This window comes from Desmodus rotundus, chromosome 9, assembly GCF_022682495.2.
Source record: "Desmodus rotundus isolate HL8 chromosome 9, HLdesRot8A.1, whole genome shotgun sequence".
NCBI lineage: Eukaryota > Metazoa > Chordata > Mammalia > Chiroptera > Phyllostomidae > Desmodus > Desmodus rotundus.
The window spans coordinates 14728321-14749058 of NC_071395.1; the positions used below are offsets into that span (position 1 = coordinate 14728321).

Below are 20738 nucleotides of genomic sequence, written 5' to 3' on the forward strand. Positions count from 1 at the left end.
AACAAAATCTTAAAAAATAAAATAACCTGCTAGGGAACAGGGAGTAAAGCCTTGTAATACTGTGGATTAATTTATTGTATTTCTCTCTACATAGGGGAAGTTTACATTCTATCAAGTAGTAAAAGCATGACCCAGACTCACAATGGAAAACTCTACAAAATTGTAGATCCCAAAAGGTAAGATTTTTTTTTTATATTTAAGTCAAGAAATGTCATTCTCCACATTATTTTTGTGCATTCAAATTAGTGATAGACAAACTGCAATTAACAACCAAGAAAGATGGATGCTTCTGCCCTGTCCACAGGCTATGTGCTGCCCTGAGAGGACCCTCGAGCGCAGTCCATGAGGGCTAGGCTGGGCTACGCTGAAACCCAAAAGCCTTATTGCAACCCCATCTTCCTGTCATTCTTCTTGTCATCAGGGATCAGCATTATACGTATTTGTGGAACGAGTCCTCCGTTAAACGCAGAGGAGGACCTGGATTTGTGAGGAAGTGGCTTCAGCTCTCCTCTGGGAAGCAATGAACCCTCCTTGTCTTCCTAGAAAACTGGAAACATGCTGGCAGATGTTACAGATGCTTACTATGACTTTTGTTAGGCAATCAGGATAAGATAATTTGGCAGTTCAACATCTGAGCCTCATTTCCAAACTGTCTGGAAGCTCACAGCTCGCATGTGGGCTTCTGTGACGAAACAAATGAAAACTGAAAGAGTGTTTTGTTACATACCTCAGCAGAAAGAAGATCGGAATGTTATAATCCTTTAAAGAGTCTATTTATCCCTCCCCTGGCCTCTACACTCAGCCATCACACATACTCACGATGTTCAAATGATCTGGAATCATTATGAGTCAATTGTTAACTTCATGGACAAAACTGGGCTATCAGAAGCCACTGAAATTATACACTATCCAATAGATACTAGCCACAAGTTGAGGAACCACCACTTACAGAACTTACGTAACTCACAAAGACGACTACTGTTGAACACCAGTAGATGCCGGAGCCCATCGACACCACGCTGAGAATTTCAAATTAGTTCTGCACTAACTTATCTTCATAAGCCCATCTGCACATTTAAATTCCTGAATTTCAAGTCTTTTAGAAAAATAAATTCTAGAAATCTGAAAAGTTTACTAAAAGCAATAATTTAGCTCTGTTTTTAATTTGCAAGTTGTAAGTTGTGTACGTTTTTCTGAAAAAGTCACCAACTAACAAAATGGAGATTCTTGTCCTTTTTCCATACCACAAAACACTGTCTTTTCTGGGAAAAACAGAGGTTGCCATTGGCACTGCAGACCAAAAAGGGGACTACTCAGTTCTAAACAGTCTCTCCACAGAATCGCATACAGGCTTCGATCACGCAGTGATAGCGTTCCTCTCTAATGGTACACATTTTCGTTCACTGTAAGGGAAGTACCTGTCTGTACAGGTACTTTCTATACAGGTACTGTGGGGGGGCCAGGGGGAGGTGGTGTTCTTTTCCTCCTTGAGTATGAAACCAATGTTCTGTTTGTGAAAAGCAAAGTAATGAATGAAAAAAAATATATCAGACACCTCTGTGATGGTTGAAGTTGGCAATATGAAGAACAAAATTCAAACTAATGTTAATTCATAAAAATGTCATCAATCTAATGAGTCGTAATGAGGCCTAGGGATTCTACTCCCATCTAATACCATTAGTTTCAAAATCACCATTGTTTTTCCATTACGCTTGTCAGAGCCGATTTGCTTTTGCAAGCTTCCTGGTCGTGGTGTAATTAATTCTCCCTCCTCCTCCTGAAAACCTTTCTCTCTTCATCTGGATTGTTTAGTCTGTTGGTGGTACACCGAGGTGAATTTTACACCTTCAACCCATTATTAGGGTCTAATTACCAGGGTTGCCATAAGGGACCTTGGCTTTGTGATTCGAGGGCCTCCTCCAGTAGGGTGGTCTCGGAGTGACATACCTGAAAGGCCCGACTTCCCACTACGGAGCCTGTGTCTGGTGAGCGGGCCAGGGTTAAGATGTGTGTTTGGTTTTCAGAAGGTGGGGGGCAGTGACAGAGTCCCAAAGACACGTCCTTGTACGCGGGCATAGGCACACCCTTTGAAATGAAATCGACTGTAAGAAAACAAATGTTTTCATAAACATTTGTGGGGGGCTCACATTGTTTTGATTTGGATGCCAGTGTTTATTATTATAGTATTTCTGCCTAGATGAGTTCAGTTTCTCTGTAAGTACACACGTTAGTGTGTGTGAGCAGGATTATTTTGAAAACATAAGCTAATTACTAGCCTCCCAGTGTTCAGGGTGTCTGCCTGAAAGCAGAGTGTTTTTCTAAAACTTTTGAGGGAGAAATGAAAGAAAAAGCCTCATCAACTGAAAAAACAATAGAGAGACATGTCTTGTTACATCAAAAATCTATCTCACATTAAAATCTTAGGTTAATGGTATTCTTGTGGAGGAGCGGGATTTGTTAGAATAATGTTTTCAGAGTAACTTTCAAACATCAATTGACTCCTGGCCCTGGAAGAGAAGGACAACAAATTATAAAATTTTTATATTCTATGTTAGATGTCATAGAAGTTACTTTCTTACCAGAGGATTGCTTGTTTCTATTTTTCCCCTACACAACACCGCCCCCACACACACACACCACTCGCTCACATTTAAGAAAGATGAGGGAGTTTATAAATCGTATGCAATATTCTTAAGTCATTTCGGCAAGAGCAGGCAAGGTTCCAGCATTACCGGCTCCATCCAAGAGGGCAGTGCGGTTTAAGGCTCCATGTTACACAACCGTTTACATTAGTGTACAATCGTGTACAGTGGGCCTCCTTCTCAGAAGAGGGTGGCCAGATAACCTCTTATAAAAACCAAATGCCATTGTTTAACATGAAAAAAAAAAAGAAAAGAAAACTCAATGAGGACACAAGCAGGCTTCTCTAAGGCTTCACTAGAACTGTGGAGTTACTTCAGGAAAACTCAGAAAGAGGGATGACTTTTGCCTCCAGGTTGTAACGCAACGGAGCAGTCACATCTCATGCCGAGTGGGGTTAGGCCCCAGTCCATACCGATCAGCCAGCTTGTTGGGCCAATGCGCGGGGTCCCCCAAGGTCTGTGGTACTGAGTCCTGCATGCCCGACCCGGGGTGCTCTTTCCACCAGCAGCTCCAGAAAACAGATTCCAGTACAGCGAGCATGAGAGCTGGGCGGTCATTTTAGTTTCTCTTAGCATTGCGGCCCGAGACTGGTCAAGAGTAGGAGCGAGTCTCCCCTGGGAGGACCAGGAGTCAGCTGGTCTCGTCTCTGACCCTCCCTCAGCGAGCCCCTGCCCGCAGCGGTTTCCCGCAGCGTGCCCCTTTGCCCGCTGGCTGGCAAGGTGCCGGTGACCATGCTGCCCCGCCTCCTCTCTGCAGCGTTCTATGAAGATCATTAAATAATACGTTTAAAAGACATTAAATTCTTTAGTATTGTTGGTGTGCGTTCCATGCCAGGAAGAAATCACTTTCAGGTGATCTCTCGACATTTAAGGTTGTATTAGTTCCAAATTAGGGTAAAAGTGCCCATAGAGCTGTAAAGAGCTCTTCACTCCTAGTTTCTGAACGCCCCAGACACGCCTTGGATGCTCGCTGTTACCGAAATCATTTCAGGGTCCAGCATCGCTCCTGCAGGACAGAAACTGAGGAATTCTAATAGAGTTGTGAATTTCCCAGGCTTTGTTGTTAGACAACACTTTTTTTTTTTTTGCACTTTTAAGAAAGATTCTTTCATTTTTGTTTCAGATGACCTTAAGCCAAATGACGGGTTTTTTTTTTTTAATGTTTCTGAGATTGTTTCTCCAGGAACTTGTACAACAAAATTCCTCTTCATCATGTTGATTTAATTACCAAGGACCCAGTCTCACTGCATTTTAACCTATTGCTTATCTGTTCCCCTACCAAGCCTCACAGACCATTCCCTGCAGACGTCCATAAATTAACAATGCAAATTCCAGGCTGGAGAGGTCATTTCACAGAAATGTGGTACCTCCAACTCCTGGGTGACCCATATCAAAAACTGCTCCTCCTGCCTCCTCCCTATGGCTCCCCTCCAAGGCCCCACTCACTGCCCTTTGTTTATTTTCTTAAAATATCTTCATCCTACTCCTTATTATACTGGATGCTGAAGAGTGCAGGGTTTTGTTTTTGTTTTGTTTTTTTTAATCACTCCGTAAGAGGAAATCGGTTCTGTTTATCCCTTGCATATGTCACAGGGAGCGGCAGGCAGCTCTGCCATCCCAAAGAAAGTCGTGCATAATAGAGAGGCTTTAGCCCGAGGAGCCCGTCGCGTCCCAATTCATCAGTCAAAGTTTTATGCAAGTGGCCCCCCTAGGTTGATAAATCCCCACCGTGCCTGTTGACCCAGCTGCCAAGTCCTCTTGCTGCGGGCGGTGTGTTCATGGCCACCCTGACAGTAATACAAACTGTTTAGCAGCTCCATTGACCCCTCAGCTATTAACAGGGACACGGGCTCCAGCAGGGACTAGTGTTCAAACATGACAGAATTTCTGAGCGCTAGAGGTCATGAACAAGTATATGCCCTATAAAAATCCATTCAGCACGGCGGATTGGAGGTCTAAATGACAAGGCAGCATGGCCCACATTTTCGCTCTTATTGTTTTTCTACATAGCCAGCAACTAAATACGGGTATACCTGCCAGGTTATCTGTCATTCTTAAGGAGCCATAGTCTATGGGGTGGTGCGCAGTGCCTTTTCAATGGACAAATCCTTTCTGAGCTGTAATACAGCACCTGACATTTTAAAGATAGGTTACCAAAAAATGGGGCGAGAGCAAAGTAAAAATTTCTACCAAATGGATGAGCATGCATACAATACAGATAGTAATGGCCTAAGTATGACCGGAATTTTATTCATGCTTTACCAAGATTTGCGCATGCTTATGTGTGAACCAGACGTTTGTGGTCCAGGCAATGCTATGTGAGACCACGCCTGTTTCAAAGAGAAAAGATTATATAACATTGTAATTTATGAGAATATTACTTAATGGCCATGTTATTTTTAAATGGTTATATCGTTCTTCTTCTATGTATGTTCTTTCCTAGAGATGTGATCTATGTCCACAGCATTCAAAGGACTTTTCTGATCTGTACTATATATATTATAGTCTTTCCTAAACTACCCATTTTAAATGTTGGAGTATCAGTTCCTAGCATAATTGTACACGTTGCTATGAAAACTTGATCGAATTCCCACTTATACATGGTATTGGTTAAAAAGACATAAAATGGAGAATATGAGAAATGAAGGATGTATTCCTCAAAATGAGACTCATTTGTTAAGGAGTTGAAAACTCTGAAAAGCACTTCTTGGAGTCCCCATGTTTGTCCCCTGCCTGGAACTGTGGTGGAAGATAATAGTACCAAACCTGAGTATCTTCTACTTCTGCTGCAAGGGGGCATGTCACCAGATAACGCAGTGCTTGAGACAAAGGCAGATTTTATCTCTCATAAAACGGCCACAGAAATGTGTAAAAAGATGCTTTCTAGAGGAAAATGTACTTTTTAAAGAAAAAACTACATATGAGCATCATTTTTTAAAACTAATTCATTTTAGTTGCGTTAAAAAATCTGTTGCTTCAATGACTTGCTCTTGTCAACATTGACAAATGAATCAAAACGTGTAACATCAAAATTTGGGAGTTTATCTTCATGTCATTTACAGTCCAGAAAAAGTGCTTGAGAAAGTTTCTACGGTATGCATTCAATTCCATTTAACAAAAATCCATTGGATGCCTGTATAGTGTTTCCCTAGCTCCTATGAATGTAAGTGGTTGAAAGAGATAGAATACGTTGGTGGCTCACATGTCATCGTTCTAGAACATCCCTCAGTCCCGCACTAACTGCTCCCTCGTCCGTATTCCTGTGGTACTTCGTTTGCACGTCTGTCATAGCAGACAGAGCTCGCACTGAGTTCCAGTTTGGAGTCTGCACGTCTGTCTTCCCCGTGGCGTGTCCCTGAGGAGCGGGACTGTGTCTTATTCATGCCTCATTCCCACGAACAGCACAGCACTTGTCCAAGTAATGACTGGGCTTGAAGAGGATTGAACACGTAGGTTTTGTCCTCAGAAAGCTTTCGTTCCAATGGGGAGGGGGAAAAAGAGAGGATAACCCGTTCTTTAAGAGAAATGAAGTCCTATGAGAAACGGGCTGAGTTTCATATAATTTTCAGGTGAACATATTCTCAAGAGAATAACAGTTTAAAAGAGAAAGAGAAAATCTATTGGACATGCTAAGTGAGGAATGTTCATTGTCAATTTCATAAAGGAAGAAAAAGATGGTTGTCCCAGGTATTCAAATAAAACTATGTGGCAGCCACACCATCGTATGTAAGCAAAAGTAAACAAGCCTAAGTATAAAATAATTTTACCCATAGGTTGATAAACATTTACTAAATCTTAGGCAGAAATACAAGTTAGAATTCCATCCAAATCTGTATTTCCCTATATATGAATGTTTGATGCAAAGTAGCCAGAGAGTCCAACTGGAGGGTTGGTGTGCAAACAAGGGTCAGCGAGCCGCCCTGGGGAACTGCTCTGCGGCACTGGGTGCTGGTCTCGTGTCCCACTTCCTTTCCCCGGTGGATCCCCACATGAAGCAACGCCCCTGCACTCTGCCTCACGCAGCAGCACCGTTGGGTTGCTGTCCTTTAACCGGAGCCACGACACCGTTGGTCTAAATGGGGTCTTCTCTTTACATGCATCTGCTCGGGCGTACAAGCCATATTGTCGAGTGCACATGAGTGACGCACCTCCGTGTTTTGCGTCCCACATAGCATGTAAGATGTTTTTGACACACTCTACTTCTGGGTCTCCCTTCTTGAATGAGTCAGAGAAAGGGCAGACTACTGGATAACAAGTGAAATTGGATAAACAGAATCTCAGTTACCAGTCAGCGTTGAACGACACCTGTTTACTCAGTGCCACTTGGTCAGTGATCACGGCAGGTGACTCAGGGACTTCATGGCTACTGACAATTGGCTCCTTGGATGGTCACAAATGCCACCACCATCTCACAGAGTAAGAATTTCCAGTGAGGAAGAAAGAGTGAGTCAAGAACAATGAGAAGGCAGAGATCACGCCCCCACTTTGCTTGGCACAGCCACTGAGCGTGCTTTCCACCTTACCCCACCCTGCCCTTACCCCCAGAAAGACTCCCAGGAAGCACATGGGAACTATCCATTAACGTTTTCGGAGTAAAACTATGCTCGGTCCATGGAATGCCGTAGGGACCTTTCTGGAAATGGACCATTTCTATATTTAAATAAGTGGTTGAATAGATGTAAGAGGGTTTTCTGAATTGTCACATTAGTTGTAAAACACAGTACTTTCAACTTAGATTGGGACTTTTATGGGTGAGAGAAGCTAAAGCAGTCACTGTGTATTCTTAATACGGTTTTGAGTCATGGTAGGAACAGCCTGAGGTCAGCCCCCAAATTATTATTGTTCTCAGTACCCATAGGAGCAAAACTGGGGAAGACTGCGTCTAAAGGGCCTAATTATTCTCTTCTCCCAGAAAGCTACATCGTTTACCTCTTACGGTGGTTCTGACCTATAATTATCACCTTCTTTGATATGGTACTTAAGGAACCCAACGGCCCTGGCCGCCCAATGATGGCCATTTGGCAGACAAGGACGTTTGTTTGCATTCCTTTCTCACCGCCCTGCGGCCCAGGTACCAGGGACTGATGTGAAGTGTACCACTGCACACACCTCTTCTCCCAACGGCCCTCGCTAGTGAGGGGTTCAGCATGCTCATGCCTTCAGCTCGACGCAGCCGAAAGACAGCCTCTTCTTTCAGACGCAGCGGGAACCATAAAAGTCTTCTGAAGGCATCCGGAGTCCTCTCTAAACGATGGCAGTTACAGGGCAATTAAAGGGAAATCTATGACTTTTTACTCGGCAGATAAGATGTTTCTCTTTGCTACCAACCAATAGCATTCTTTTTCTTCGTAGCAGGACGAAATCTTAAAATTTTAAGCGTGTATATACACACTCAACTGTGTGCATATGATTCTTTGCATGAGGAGTCGAAATTTTGCATCAATAAAACACACACTCACATACGCAGTGTGACAGCCCTTCAAGAAACTCAGGCTGAAAGAAGTGTCTGAAAACAAGTGTAAAACTGAAACAAAAATGGATTCCCAAGCTATTTAGGCTACGGGCATTCATTCTGATGGATACCTTCGGCCGTGCGATACTGCCAACTATGTCAATAGCGAGTGAAACCCATCTCAGATACTAGTCCTACAAGTTTTTGTAGATCTGGGGGGGAAAGTTTAGAAAATATCTATACATCTTTATTTTTAAATTTGTAATTGCTGGAAATTCATAGCCAGTAAATGTAAAATATCCGTATGACTACATTTTTAATCTAATTATTTTGATCATGATAAAGTTTTTTAGGGTGTTTGTCATGTTCTCTCTGGTGTAAAACTGGTTAGTTTATTTTCTATTCTTAGAAAGTTGTCAAAAAGAAAGAAAGTTGCCAATCTTTCTGAGTCACTTAAAAGAACAGTCTGCTTAGAAAGCAAGAGATAGGCTCTGTCAGCTACAAAGTCACTAGATTTCATCCCAGTACTGACTTTCAGCCAAAGTACACTCTCCACCCCTGTCTCCTGACACAGACCTCTGGTGCCCGAGGCGTGCAGAGCGGCCGTGCAGCCTGCCCAGACGCTGGCCTCCGAGTGCTCCCGGCTCTGTCGCAACGGCTACTGCACCCCCACGGGGACCTGCTGCTGCAGCCCAGGATGGGAAGGGGACTTCTGCAGGATCGGTTAGTATTCCCGTTGTCCCCGGGAAACACTGGGCATGGGATGGTCCTAAGGGACTCAAGAACGTGACACTAAGTTATTTCTTCTAGAATTATCGAGTGCTCAACCATCAGTCATTTCCAGTAGTGTTAATGCTTGGTCTGCTCCTGAAGGAGTTGTAAACCATCAACCAGGTGTGCGGATGCTCGGAGAGAGCAAGGAGAGGCATCCCAGGATTCCTCTGCCTTCGACTGGGGTTTTCCTCATTTACGTGCAATGATGTTCAAATTCTACTTAGTGTAAAATAAAAAGAAAAAAAAACCCTATGTAAATTTAGATACTTGGAGTTGAAGATGTATTTGCTGAAAATGCATTTTCAGGAGAAATAGTTTTTCCCTTTTCATTGTATCTATATCAGATGTTGGATATGAACTAAACCTATTGTGGTAATCATTTCACAATCTATTTAAAGTTTCTGGCGTGCAAAGCAGCATGCCAGAAACTTCAAACTCATACAGTGATGTATGTATGTCAATTATTTCTCAAATAAAACTGGGAAAAAGTTGCCATCAGGATTAAAAAAAGTACATTTTCAACAACCAGCATATACATATTGCTTACAAAAAATTTTATCACTGCTATTTCAAATATTAAAGTATCTCTTGCCAATGAAAATGAAAAGCCCCATTCTTAATTCATAAATTTTATCTTTTTTAAATCCTAACCATGTATTTGTTACAGAAAAATTACAAGCCTAACTTGTCTACTTTATATATTGCGTGACAAAAAGTGGCCAACATTCAAAGCTACATGTACAATCTGCATTGTAAGCTTAAATTGTTTCAGCATTAATAATGTTACATGATTGATTGATAGTATGGTTACATAGCCAGCAAAGAGCTATCAGAATTAAAATCCAACAGAAATTAAGTAATTTCATTATTTAAAACAAGTGCTCACACTTTATATGTCCCAGTCTGTCCACCTTTTCCTTAGTTGACAAAAAAATAACAGTCGGTGTTCAGTTACACTAATATTCTAAGTTCTGATACTGTCTTCACTTTGCTCCCCCTGATGCCTGACAATATGTACTCTCTCTGCATCATTTGTATAGTGTCCATTCTGTCGTCTTCCTCACTTTGCATTTCGCCTAACTTCTCAAACGACCAGGTAACAAATATTTATTGAGTGCCTTATAGCAACAGTATGTTTAAACTGAAGGTAAACCAATTATTTGAGTATGGGTGGCATTATATATACACCATCATAGATATTAATAATAATAATAAGTGATATAAATGAACACAGATATTCTCTGAGTTAACATGGAGTTCTATTTCAATAAAGTACTTTAATTTTTCCACTAACTCAATTTAAATAATTTGAATATACAAGATAAACCAGACCCATTTTATAAAAGTAAACCATTCATGACATTTGTGATCCAAGCAAGAATTTTATTCCTATACTCACATAGCTGACTCATCTCCCACAAATTTAAGAGAGGAAAAAACCCATTTCCTTTTTGTTCTTCCCTTGGATTTTGATTCATGCATTTGCAAAGATTAAAGTGACCCTGTCCCCTGAACGTATAAGGAAATGCATTCAAGGAATTCGACTCTGCATACAGGGCTACACACCCTACACAGATTTAGCAGATCAGTAAAAGGCAGTTACGTTACAGACCCACTTTGCTCTCTCCATCCCATTTTAGCAGTAAATCTCTGCCCTCCCACCAATACTGAAGTGGTCAGGTCCTTCTGTGCGGAGGATGTCTGCTGTAGAGTAGCCCTGAAAAGGACTGCAAAGAATGTCCTTGACTGGCCGACTGCACTGACCCAGGAAGGACCTTCCAAGTGCACCAAGACAAAGCCTGAGCTGGGTCCCTGCTGGGAGCGAGGAGGAGGGATCCTGGGGAGTCCAAGTGGTAGACACTCCAAATAGCCAGAGTTCAGAACTGACCGTCCCCTTATGTTGCATTGGAGACGCTCAAACCTGGGGGCCTCTCTCGTGGGCCAGGCCCTCCTCACCTCGAGGCCCGGCCCCGGTGGAGCAGGCACAGAGCTTTACTTGGAAGTGCCCTCGTGGAGCCGAGGCTTGAAAGAACTGAAATCCTCGTTTTAAAGAGTCGGTTATGCAAGGGATCGAATTTGTTTCCCGTGATCTGTATGCTTCTCTGGAAACATCTCCCATTCTCTGCGGAGGTCTGGCCCCCAAAGAACTGTAGGTCTGAGAGCGCTCTTCCCTCCTTGTCTTCATTATCTTTGGATCATTTTGTGTCGGGCTCCCGCCTTCTCTCCCTCCCTTCCTTTACTCGTCACATATGTGTGCTGTTTCTGACATACACCGTGTGAGTGTGATTTTATTGCTTTTTTTTTCCCCTCCCAGCAAAATGTGAGCCAGCGTGTCGCCATGGCGGAGTCTGCATCAGACCCAACAAGTGCCTCTGTAAGAAAGGGTATCTCGGTCCTCAGTGTGAACAAGTGGACAGAGACGTCCGCCGAGTGACCAGGGCAGGTATTCTTGACCAGATCATTGACATGACATCCTATTTGCTGGATCTAACAAGTTACATTGTATAGTTTCTGGGACTGTTGGAAGATTCCTTTCCAGTGGGCATTTATTTCTTACCCTGTCATTAAAAAGAAAGACTGTTACCCCGCTACACACTCCTGTGATTTCATTTTCTTTTATTAATTTAAAAATAGTTTCCAGATACACGCGGATTCTGTGTGTGTGCGTGTTGGCGCACTTGTTCCCATGCGCACGGACACGCACCCACTCACAACCCCGGGGTGTGCGTGTGGCTGCAGAACAGATGGGTTTTAAAAATTATATTTCCTTGTGTGGAGCAATTCACACAGAAATTCCATTGTAAATTGATAACGGCATTTTTATGTCACCAGAAGAGATTATTTGACTTCCCAGGAATTTTCTGTCTGTAATAACTAAAGTCAACTTTAATGGAGTTTTGAAACATTACCGTGCAATCTGATGGAACTAATAAAAAGGGCAATATTTTTATATTAAAGGACTATAATGTGAGAATGTTTCAGAACTCCCTGATGGATTTCAGTGTGGGCAACTTGATATAAAATTGTAATCTTCGTTTTTATCATTGTATCCAATTACAGAATGTTATGCACTTACCTTTTTATTGGCAAAGAAATCTGGTTACTCTAGCTTAATATCAAGATTGTTTTCAAGTGTTTTATAATTAAATCATAACAGCATATTCTAAAACCAATCTTCCTAAAAGGTCTGCTTTTATTGTATATTTTATTTAACAATAGGCACTGGGTTTGTGTTACATATTTATATTTTTTATTTTATTTTTATAATATAGACATCACCTAGATGAAACACCTTTACCCTGTCCTGTAAAATACTAAAGTTACATTTTTCACCAACTTAATTGGAAAGAAGGGGAGTGAGAAAGCAAACAGTCCTAAGTGTGCCGTGGACCTAACCTAGCAGTGGGTCCTTGAGCCAGCATGCAGTCCTTAACGACGGATGAGAAAGCAAGGAAACAGCCAACCCTTACAAAACTCCAGCATTAAACATGGGTCAAGTGCTTTTCACCGTAGCGAGACCGTCAGTGTGTGTGATTAGAAGGTCACAGATGGCACACTCAGTCGCACCCCACTGGACAAGAGCTCACTCTTTTAAACAAATCTTGGCTATGTAAGCGGTCACTCGGACAAGTTTTTAATATAATAATTCTTGCCAAATATGACTTTTCGTGTATATGTTCCTCCAGAACTCGATGAAAATCCTCCATGGCGAATGTATGAATAAATTTCTGTAAATGTTCTGTCCAGGGTTTGAAAGCAATGCTATGTTCTAACTTACAATTGCAAAAAAACTGATAGACATTTTCCTTAACGGTTTTCAAGGCCAGCTCTCCGTGTTTGGATTGTGACAAAATTGTTAGGCCTCTTTGCACTACTGAAAAAATATCTATCGTGACACACGCACACCCTCTGTAGGTTGTTTACCCCTTCAGTAAACAGTTGTTCCTCTGGAATCTGAATTGGAGAGGAGTCCAGATTATGCAGCATGGGCTGACTTTCCAAACCTGCTCCTTACTTTTAGGAATACGAACTTCAATGAGAAAGAATGAAATCTCGTCACTGGTAATTCTCTATTGTTTTAAGGCAGGAGAGATGCAATTCGAGCACAGGGAGCGTTGATGCAGGGACCACAATGTGGAGAGACTGGTTAAGTGCACTGTGCTTGTCTTCCATATATGATGACTTAAGTTTCGAGTGACCTCATGCCAAATGGAAATGGGTTGAGAAATCTTGGTTCAGTGCCTAGTGAACAATAGCCTGCATTAAAAAGTGCATGCATAATTTTGCACAATTTAGATTCAATTGACAGTCTATTCAAAGAAGTCTCAGGATTAAATGAGCATGGAGACCAAATTGCCCTCTTACCCCAGAAAAGGGGTGGTCCCTGCTAGTCACGCTAACACTTCATTGGACCAACAGTGTGACAAATCTTGCAGTGAACCCTGCAGTAGCCTTCATCTGTAGGTTAATAGCGGCCTTTTGTCTCCACGGCTTTCTCTTCGTGGCCCTTTTACTGAATTCCATCACAGAAAGTTTTACAATTAAAAAAAAAAAATGTCCTGACAACCATTTTTGTAAATGAACCTTACCATCTAATCGTCCCTTATTCAACATGGTGACATTAGCAAAATGTGAACTTCTTGTGAGGGAGCCAGCTGTCTGAATCTGTCAAATTGTGCAGTTTTATTACACGTTCTCCCAGTCGTCGTTTCACTGAAAACAATAACGATATTGCTATAGATGGAGCAAAATCTGAAAATCCAGCCTTTCTTCTTACGTCCTTAATCTTTCCACCTCTTCCAAAATAACCCTTTCAAAAAACAAGGTGTGGTAGCGCCATTAGTTCTCCTCTTTAAAAATGTCTGTATTAAATTGACCAGACCCACATTTTGACACCAGCCTCTCCCCAGGAACACATGCACCCCAGGTGTCATTGCCTTTGCTATTGTGAGTCATTGGAGTGAACGACCAAAATCTTCCAAAAAGGAAGAGAGCAAGGCCTGCAGATACTATGACCAGGCAAAGAAAGGAAGGTCATTTCTTTCCGTTCTCAGAAAAGACCTAAATAGCAGAGGTTAACTGCTGGCAGTGCGTTTTGAACGCAGTGGTCATTTCCAAAATCTTTGGACCTTTTCAAGTAGGTTTTTAAACTATGTGGCTGGAGAATTGTGTTCAGTGATTCACAGTGAGGGACTCAGAGGAACTGATTAAAAAGTTGGAGCTGAGGAAAAGCGATTGTCCCATCACACAGTGGCAGCGTCTGCACCAACTCGGTTCCAAAAGCACCCCATCCAGATGGGAGAACAGTGTCCTCGTTGTGAACACAGATGCGTGAGATAAAGTAGCGGAGTGGGCACATGTGTGTGGCTATGCCTTTGTCCACTCTAGAGCTTAATACTTGGGTGTCAGTTTAATATGAAATGCTGCTATGGTAGGTTATAAAGAGTTGGAAAAAAACTTTCTACCACGGCTTCTACCACACTTTTTCCTAGTTTATAGAACCTTGATTTCTTGCCAGTTATATATGGTGATGAGAAGAACACAGAATTGACACCTTATTAAAGTGAAAAGAAGGGACGATTTCAGAAACCTGAGTGGTGATAAAAAGTACTTTCATCCATACCTTCTTGGAATTTTGTTTTAATGTGGCTATTATAAAAAATATATTTTATTTTATCACAAAGAGTACTCAGATGTTTTCTCAGATTAAGGTATTATCTCTCAAAGAGCAAAGGAACCCACACCAGTATATACACACAACCCAAATAGAAAACTTTTTCACTTGTATACTTCAGAACAAGCACTTCTTCTGTATTTATTTCTTTGAAAATAATTAGATAATAATGTACTAACAGTTTTAATATATTTCTTTTTAATAGTGTTTGTATCTCTGAATCATATACAAAAGCCTACTAGGTATTAAGGCATGAGGTTGGATGCTACACCTAGGGTCATTTAAGGGACACATTAATTTAAACTTTTATCAGTCTAACTTTTAGTTTTAAAAGATAAAAGAGAAACCAAGTCCAAATTTTTAAGAGAAAAAATAAGGTATAACATAGGCAGTTGTAGTTGGCTGTGCAATAAAGTTTCTGAGCATCTCTATAGAATGTTACTTATGAGACCTATTTCTCTCTCTCTCTCCCCCCGCACCTCCATCCCCACCCCAGTATAGCCTTCTTCCTTTTAACCTCTCCCTTCTCTATTTCTGTTGTTTTTTTAACTAAACAAACATGTCCTCAATACACCCATAATGAAGATGTCCTGGGGTAGGTTGCTATTGATTTTGCCAGTTATGATCTTTTATTTACTTTCCTGGAAAGTAGCCTCTCCTGGTCTCACATTTGCTCGGACTTTCTATCATGAAGACCAGCAGATAAATATGAACATCCCGGACTGATCTATGACAGTCACTGAAAGACATGATCAAAAGCAGAAATTGACTACCAGCCCAGATGCCCCGGTGCAGCTGGTGTTCCTCCATAGACACAGAAAAGACATGCAAACATCCCCAGCAGAGAGCCTCAGCTCACAGTAGGGAAAGTTAGTAGCTATTCCCTATTCAAGCAACAACCATTTACATCTATACAGTCTACTTGGAAGAAGGTTATTCCAGATCTATGAGGAAAGAATAAGAAATAGCTCCTCAGTGGAGACGTTAGAATCTTCTTTTCCCCTCTCAGATGAGACTTGAATTTGCAGAGAACTCACATTTCACACCCAGAAAATGTACATATTTCTATAACACCCCCAGGGAGTTAGTGGGCCTGCTATTAGGAATGCTGGCGATACCTGCAGACAGCTCCTCTTTAGAAAATCCAAAAGAAATATGTGTTTGTTTTCCTACCTTCTTTCTCTTCACCACACCAGCACGAACTAGTCATACACCCAAAACTGCATAGAACGTCAAAGAAGGTGGGAAACCCAAGAACAGAAGCATTCCGATATTAAAAATACGGCCATAGAAACTGTCAAACACTAGTCCTGGCCAACTTCAACACTTCTTTCTCTTAAATATGTCCTCGTAAGTTTTGGAAGCTGCCTTAAAATCAGTGTTTGGGAGAGGAAGAGGGATTCCCGAGCACACGAGGGCGTGGTGTAGCGCAGCCGTGAGAGATTTCCTCATTTATCAGATTAGCACGTCTCCTAAATTCTTCATTAAATGCCAACCCAAGACGGATCTACCACTTACCTTCCTTACTTTTATCCAGGTCATATACAAATTGGTTGGAAAAAATTTTAAAAAATAACCAATGGATCCTTTGTATCAACAAAAAACTAGGCTTAAAACCTGTTACTGCTTTTTTTAGCCAGATTACATAGTAATTTACCAAAAAAAAATGATCAATATGAATTCTAAGGTTACCTCTCATGTATTTCACAAAGTCAGGATGAAATGATGTCACATTTCAGTCAGGACGTTTTTGCAGGTGTAGGTGATGTATTACTTAAAATCAGACCACACACACATATAAGCAAGTTACCTTAAAAGTTTGGTGAGGTATCTTCATTGACTCTAATATTTGAGTTAAAAAGACATTTTAGCCCATAGGATAGAAAGAACAAAGCACTAACAGTGATGGAAGATCCATAATGGCTAAATATAAAATAACTTTGTCTTCACAGTTAGTAACCAGTCCTTGTACATTTCCTTTTGAACTAAAAAACAGCTAGCCAACACTTTCCATTCACATGAACAGTGTATAATCAGGTTTGGATAGTCTATGCCCAAAAAACATATTTTGGATATTTCTTTACATCATAGTCTTAAAAACTGAGATATAACTTTCCTAGAATAAGGTAAGATTTCATGTATAATAGAGCCTAATACTACTTAATACACTAATACATTCTGTTCATGATACTATTATTGAGAAATCAAGTTGACAACTTTATCAGATATCCGATACACTGACAGGACATTTTTGGACACGGATCCCACCAAGAACTAAGTAGTAACAAGGTCAATGACACTGATGTGTTATGGAATTTAGGAGCTTGATTCCCTAGGATATGTGAAAGAAGACTATTTATTTAAAAGAAACCCATCTGAAAACATTACTGAATTATTATCCTGAACAAGCATAAGAGAAATCTAAAAAGAAACTCCCTAGTCTTTCTGGGCTTTATCTGGGATTAACTTGGTGCAGATTTAAAGAATGGTTGACTTTATCATTCTTCTAATACATTTTGGTTTTCCTAGTTGTTCGCTTTCCTTCAGGGTGCTGACAATTAGGGTGATTTGTCCATAATCTCACCTGCAGAAGATACCAGAACCAATCCTTGCTTGAATTCCTATTAACGAAAGGCAGAGGTTGTGTGAATGAGCATAAAAGTAGGTGCATGTTTGCGGGAGCAGAGCTGATGGATGTACTAGCTGGGATTTCCATAAATGTTCATCTGAAAAGAAATGCACAAAGTCATTGGCTCAGATAATCCCTCTAAATTTGAATTAGTCTGATTTATCTAACCAAGTTGTTACAATACACATTTCTCTTTGATCAGCCTTCTATTATTCAGCCATCCATCCATTCATTAATTCAACAAATATTTATTGAGGTGCCTAGTGTGATGATGTGACATAGAAAAGGCAAGGACATTTATCGTGGGGGATTGTGAGCCCAATGGTATGGTAAACATGTTTGAATCAAAAGGTACTAATCACGCCCAACCAGCTCCAATTCAGCTCAGCATTAGCATCCAGCACTAGGAGTACAGATGGCCTAAAGTACTTCCGTGTGTACCTGTACGTGTGCACACACCCATGTATATATATTTATCTATCTGTACAAACACGACATATGTATACACACTATCTATGTAATATATAATATATGTATAATGCATATAAATTCTAACAAGTGTATTTGTGTTATCTTTAAAATAGAACAACTGTATCTTGAAGTGGTAAATGCAGAGAATTGGTTTTTATTGTTGATCTGTGGATTTAATGATTTTTTTTAGGTGAAAAGGATGTTTAAGTGTACAATTTCTTCTCTTAATTTAATATATTTATGTAAATGCATGCCTGAAATTTGGTTAGATTGACTGTGTTTTGTGCCTTTTAACATGATCAAATGTATTAAACTTTATCTTATGACCTGATATACATGTGCTATTTTAAAATTATTTTTTTATTTTACTATTTAGAAATTTTCCTAAATGTTCATCCTGATAATATGAACACCAATTTTAGATACTCTGTACCCAAACTACTTCTTCAGAATATTCTTGCCTTTTGTCATTTTCCATATTCCAATTTTAAAATTTTACTCCCCCAGATACATGCCGATACTGAAGGTCAGATTCTTTGTATGGGTATATGAGGCAGCCATAAGATGTTTTATTGGCTTCAATTTATTCGAAGTTGTAAAAGACTTCAATCGGATCTTCTCAAGTAAGTAAGAATTAAGTGAGAGTGTAAAAGAGCAGCTTGGAGCAGTGAGTGCCCAACCAGCAGGGGAGAGGCAAGTAGAGAGGGTGGGGCATGAGAAAAGGGGATTGCAGATTCCCCCAAACTTTGCTGACCTTGCCACTTAGCTTCCCATTAACCCCATCAAGAGTATTTATGTAAGGTCAGGTATGCTATTTTGAACATGGGTATTAAATCTGCCAGTATTCTTTAGAACAAAATGCTTTCATCTAGTCTCCTTTCTCCTTGAATAAATACAGCTCTGATTCATCGGGAGGAAAAGCTCTTTCTCTATGACTATTTCTAAGAGAATAAAATGGGTTACAAGCTTATTCACAGAGCCCCTTAGTGTGGGTGACTCCCTAGAAGTTTTAAGTTAGGCAGTGTGCCACCAGGAGAAGTGTCCTTTAACTCACTCCACTGTGGCCCAGCAACCCCAGTGACCTCTCTCCGTTGGGCTCTGCCCTCCCCATCTCAGAACCCATCCCAGTGGTCTCGCCCGTAGCCACCCTCTTTGTTTCTTGTGCATCTCTGGTCTCTCCAACCAGATCGGGGTTCCTCACCGTCCCTTCCCTGACTTCGCAGCTCTGCCATGACCAGTGGCGTCAATTCCCTGCATTGCCGTCCCTTCGTGGCGAACGCCTGGCGTGGCTTCTGTGTTCCCTTTCTAGCCTGAGAGAGCTACATACATGAATTAAGACAGATGAAGAGAGAGGTAACATGGTGGAATTACAGAGGGAAAGGACGAGATTGTCCTCAGGAGGGCACGATAAAAAACCATGGCCTTGAAGCCCACTGCGATCCCAGCAAGTGGGGTCAGAGGGGCCCCACCTCCAGAGCCGACCTGTAGCCCCCAAACGATCTAGGTGGCAACCAGAGCAAAAGGCCGTCATCCCCGCAGTTGTCCTAGGAAGTTTCATGGCTCACATTTGCACTATTAAAGCTGTCCATTTCCACTCTGTCCAGGAAACTGATAGCTAAGGCGAGAGAGAGTTCTATGAACTGGCTTCTTTACATTCACTTCTATAAAAGAATTTTTAGAATAATGTACTATTGACAATGGAAGTACAACGTAAAATAGCAGCCACACTTAGTATTTGATCAGAAAAAAACACAGTTTTTTCTATTTGCAGTTCCAAAGAGTTCTCTCTGGAGATTAAATCCTACCATCATTCAAATAAATGAAAGGATAAAAGGAAGAAAATCAACTGGGATGAAATATCTTCTGCATTTTCACAACTTTATCTTTGATTTCTATACAATATTCTCTAGGATAAAACAGGCAGACAGAGTTTAAAGGGGGGAAGGGTGGGGCAGGAAGAGGAGAGAGAAGCCTGGTTGCTCCTGACTACAAAGCTCGTTCTTCCTGGGACTCTGCCCACATCAGAAACGACCTGAGCTCACTGTTGCAATTTAATAAGATGTCATCAGATCCCTTTCACATATTTACAGCCTTATAATTAAAACGACTTGATGCAAAATCCACGTGCTTCATGTAAAGCCATCATTTAGATGATCACAGATAGGCTGCTTCACGCTCCACAGCTACCAAACGCGGTGCATGCCGGGTGTGCTTGCTCGAGCCCTGGGCCGGGGCTGTGTGCGTGGACCCGGCCTTGTGTCTCCAAATGATTAGCCGGGTGGCCCTGGGCAAGTCCGTCACTGCCCTGGGACTCTTCCCTCAGGTATAAACTGAGACTGCGGCTCCTTGCAGCTCTACCAGGTATGGTTAGTGGATGTTACTAATCCCGGGACGCACATATATATTGCAAATTTGAAATTGTAAATCTCAGACAGGAGTCCAGTAACTACTCCTTTTTATTAATTTGTGGTGGCTAAATAATTAGAAAAGACACTCTTACTCAGTTTTCTCTAGTCTCCCTGCCTCCTCTCCTCCCCTCTCTCTGGTTCTTTGTTGCTTCCTCTGATGGGTTCTCTGAGTCTTTTTCTGGTCCTCCCATCTATATATGGTTTATTATTTTACTTACATTTTATTTTTCAATTACAGTTGACATTCAGTATTATTTTGTATTAGTTTCAGGTGTGCAGCACAGTGGTTAGACAATCACATACTTTATAAAGTGCTCTCCTGATACTTCGAGTACCCACCTGGCACCACACACAGTTATTAGTATGTTATGGACTGTATTCCCTATATTCTCTGCATCCCCATAACTGGTCTGTTACTACCAATTTATCCTTCTCACTCCCTTCACCTTTTTCACCCAGTGCCCCAATCCCCTCCCCCTCTGGCCACCGTCAGTCCGTTCTCTGCACCTATGAGTCCGTTTCTATTTTGTTTGTTCATTTGCTTTGTTCTTTAGATTCCACATATAAGTGAAATCATATGTATTTGTCTTCCACTATCTGACTGATTTCACTGAGCATGATACCCTCTAGGTCCATCCATGTTGTCGCAAAAGGTAAGGTTTCGATCTTTTTTGTGGCCGAGTAATAT

At 41.2% G+C, this 20738-nt stretch overlaps 1 protein-coding gene across 1 annotated transcript in view; it reads left to right on the forward strand.

The window, feature by feature from the left end:
* HHIP (hedgehog interacting protein) overlaps positions 1–11459 on the forward strand; it is a 75525-nt gene extending 64066 nt beyond the window's left edge. Inside the window, exons 11-13 of the mRNA XM_024568940.2 lie at positions 95–176; positions 8669–8817; positions 11183–11459. Of these exons, the coding sequence (XP_024424708.2) occupies positions 95–176; positions 8669–8817; positions 11183–11376 (425 nt within the window). The 3' untranslated portion in view covers positions 11377–11459. The remainder of the gene's footprint in view (positions 1–94; positions 177–8668; positions 8818–11182) is intronic.
* Positions 11460–20738: the final 9279 nt, after the last annotated feature.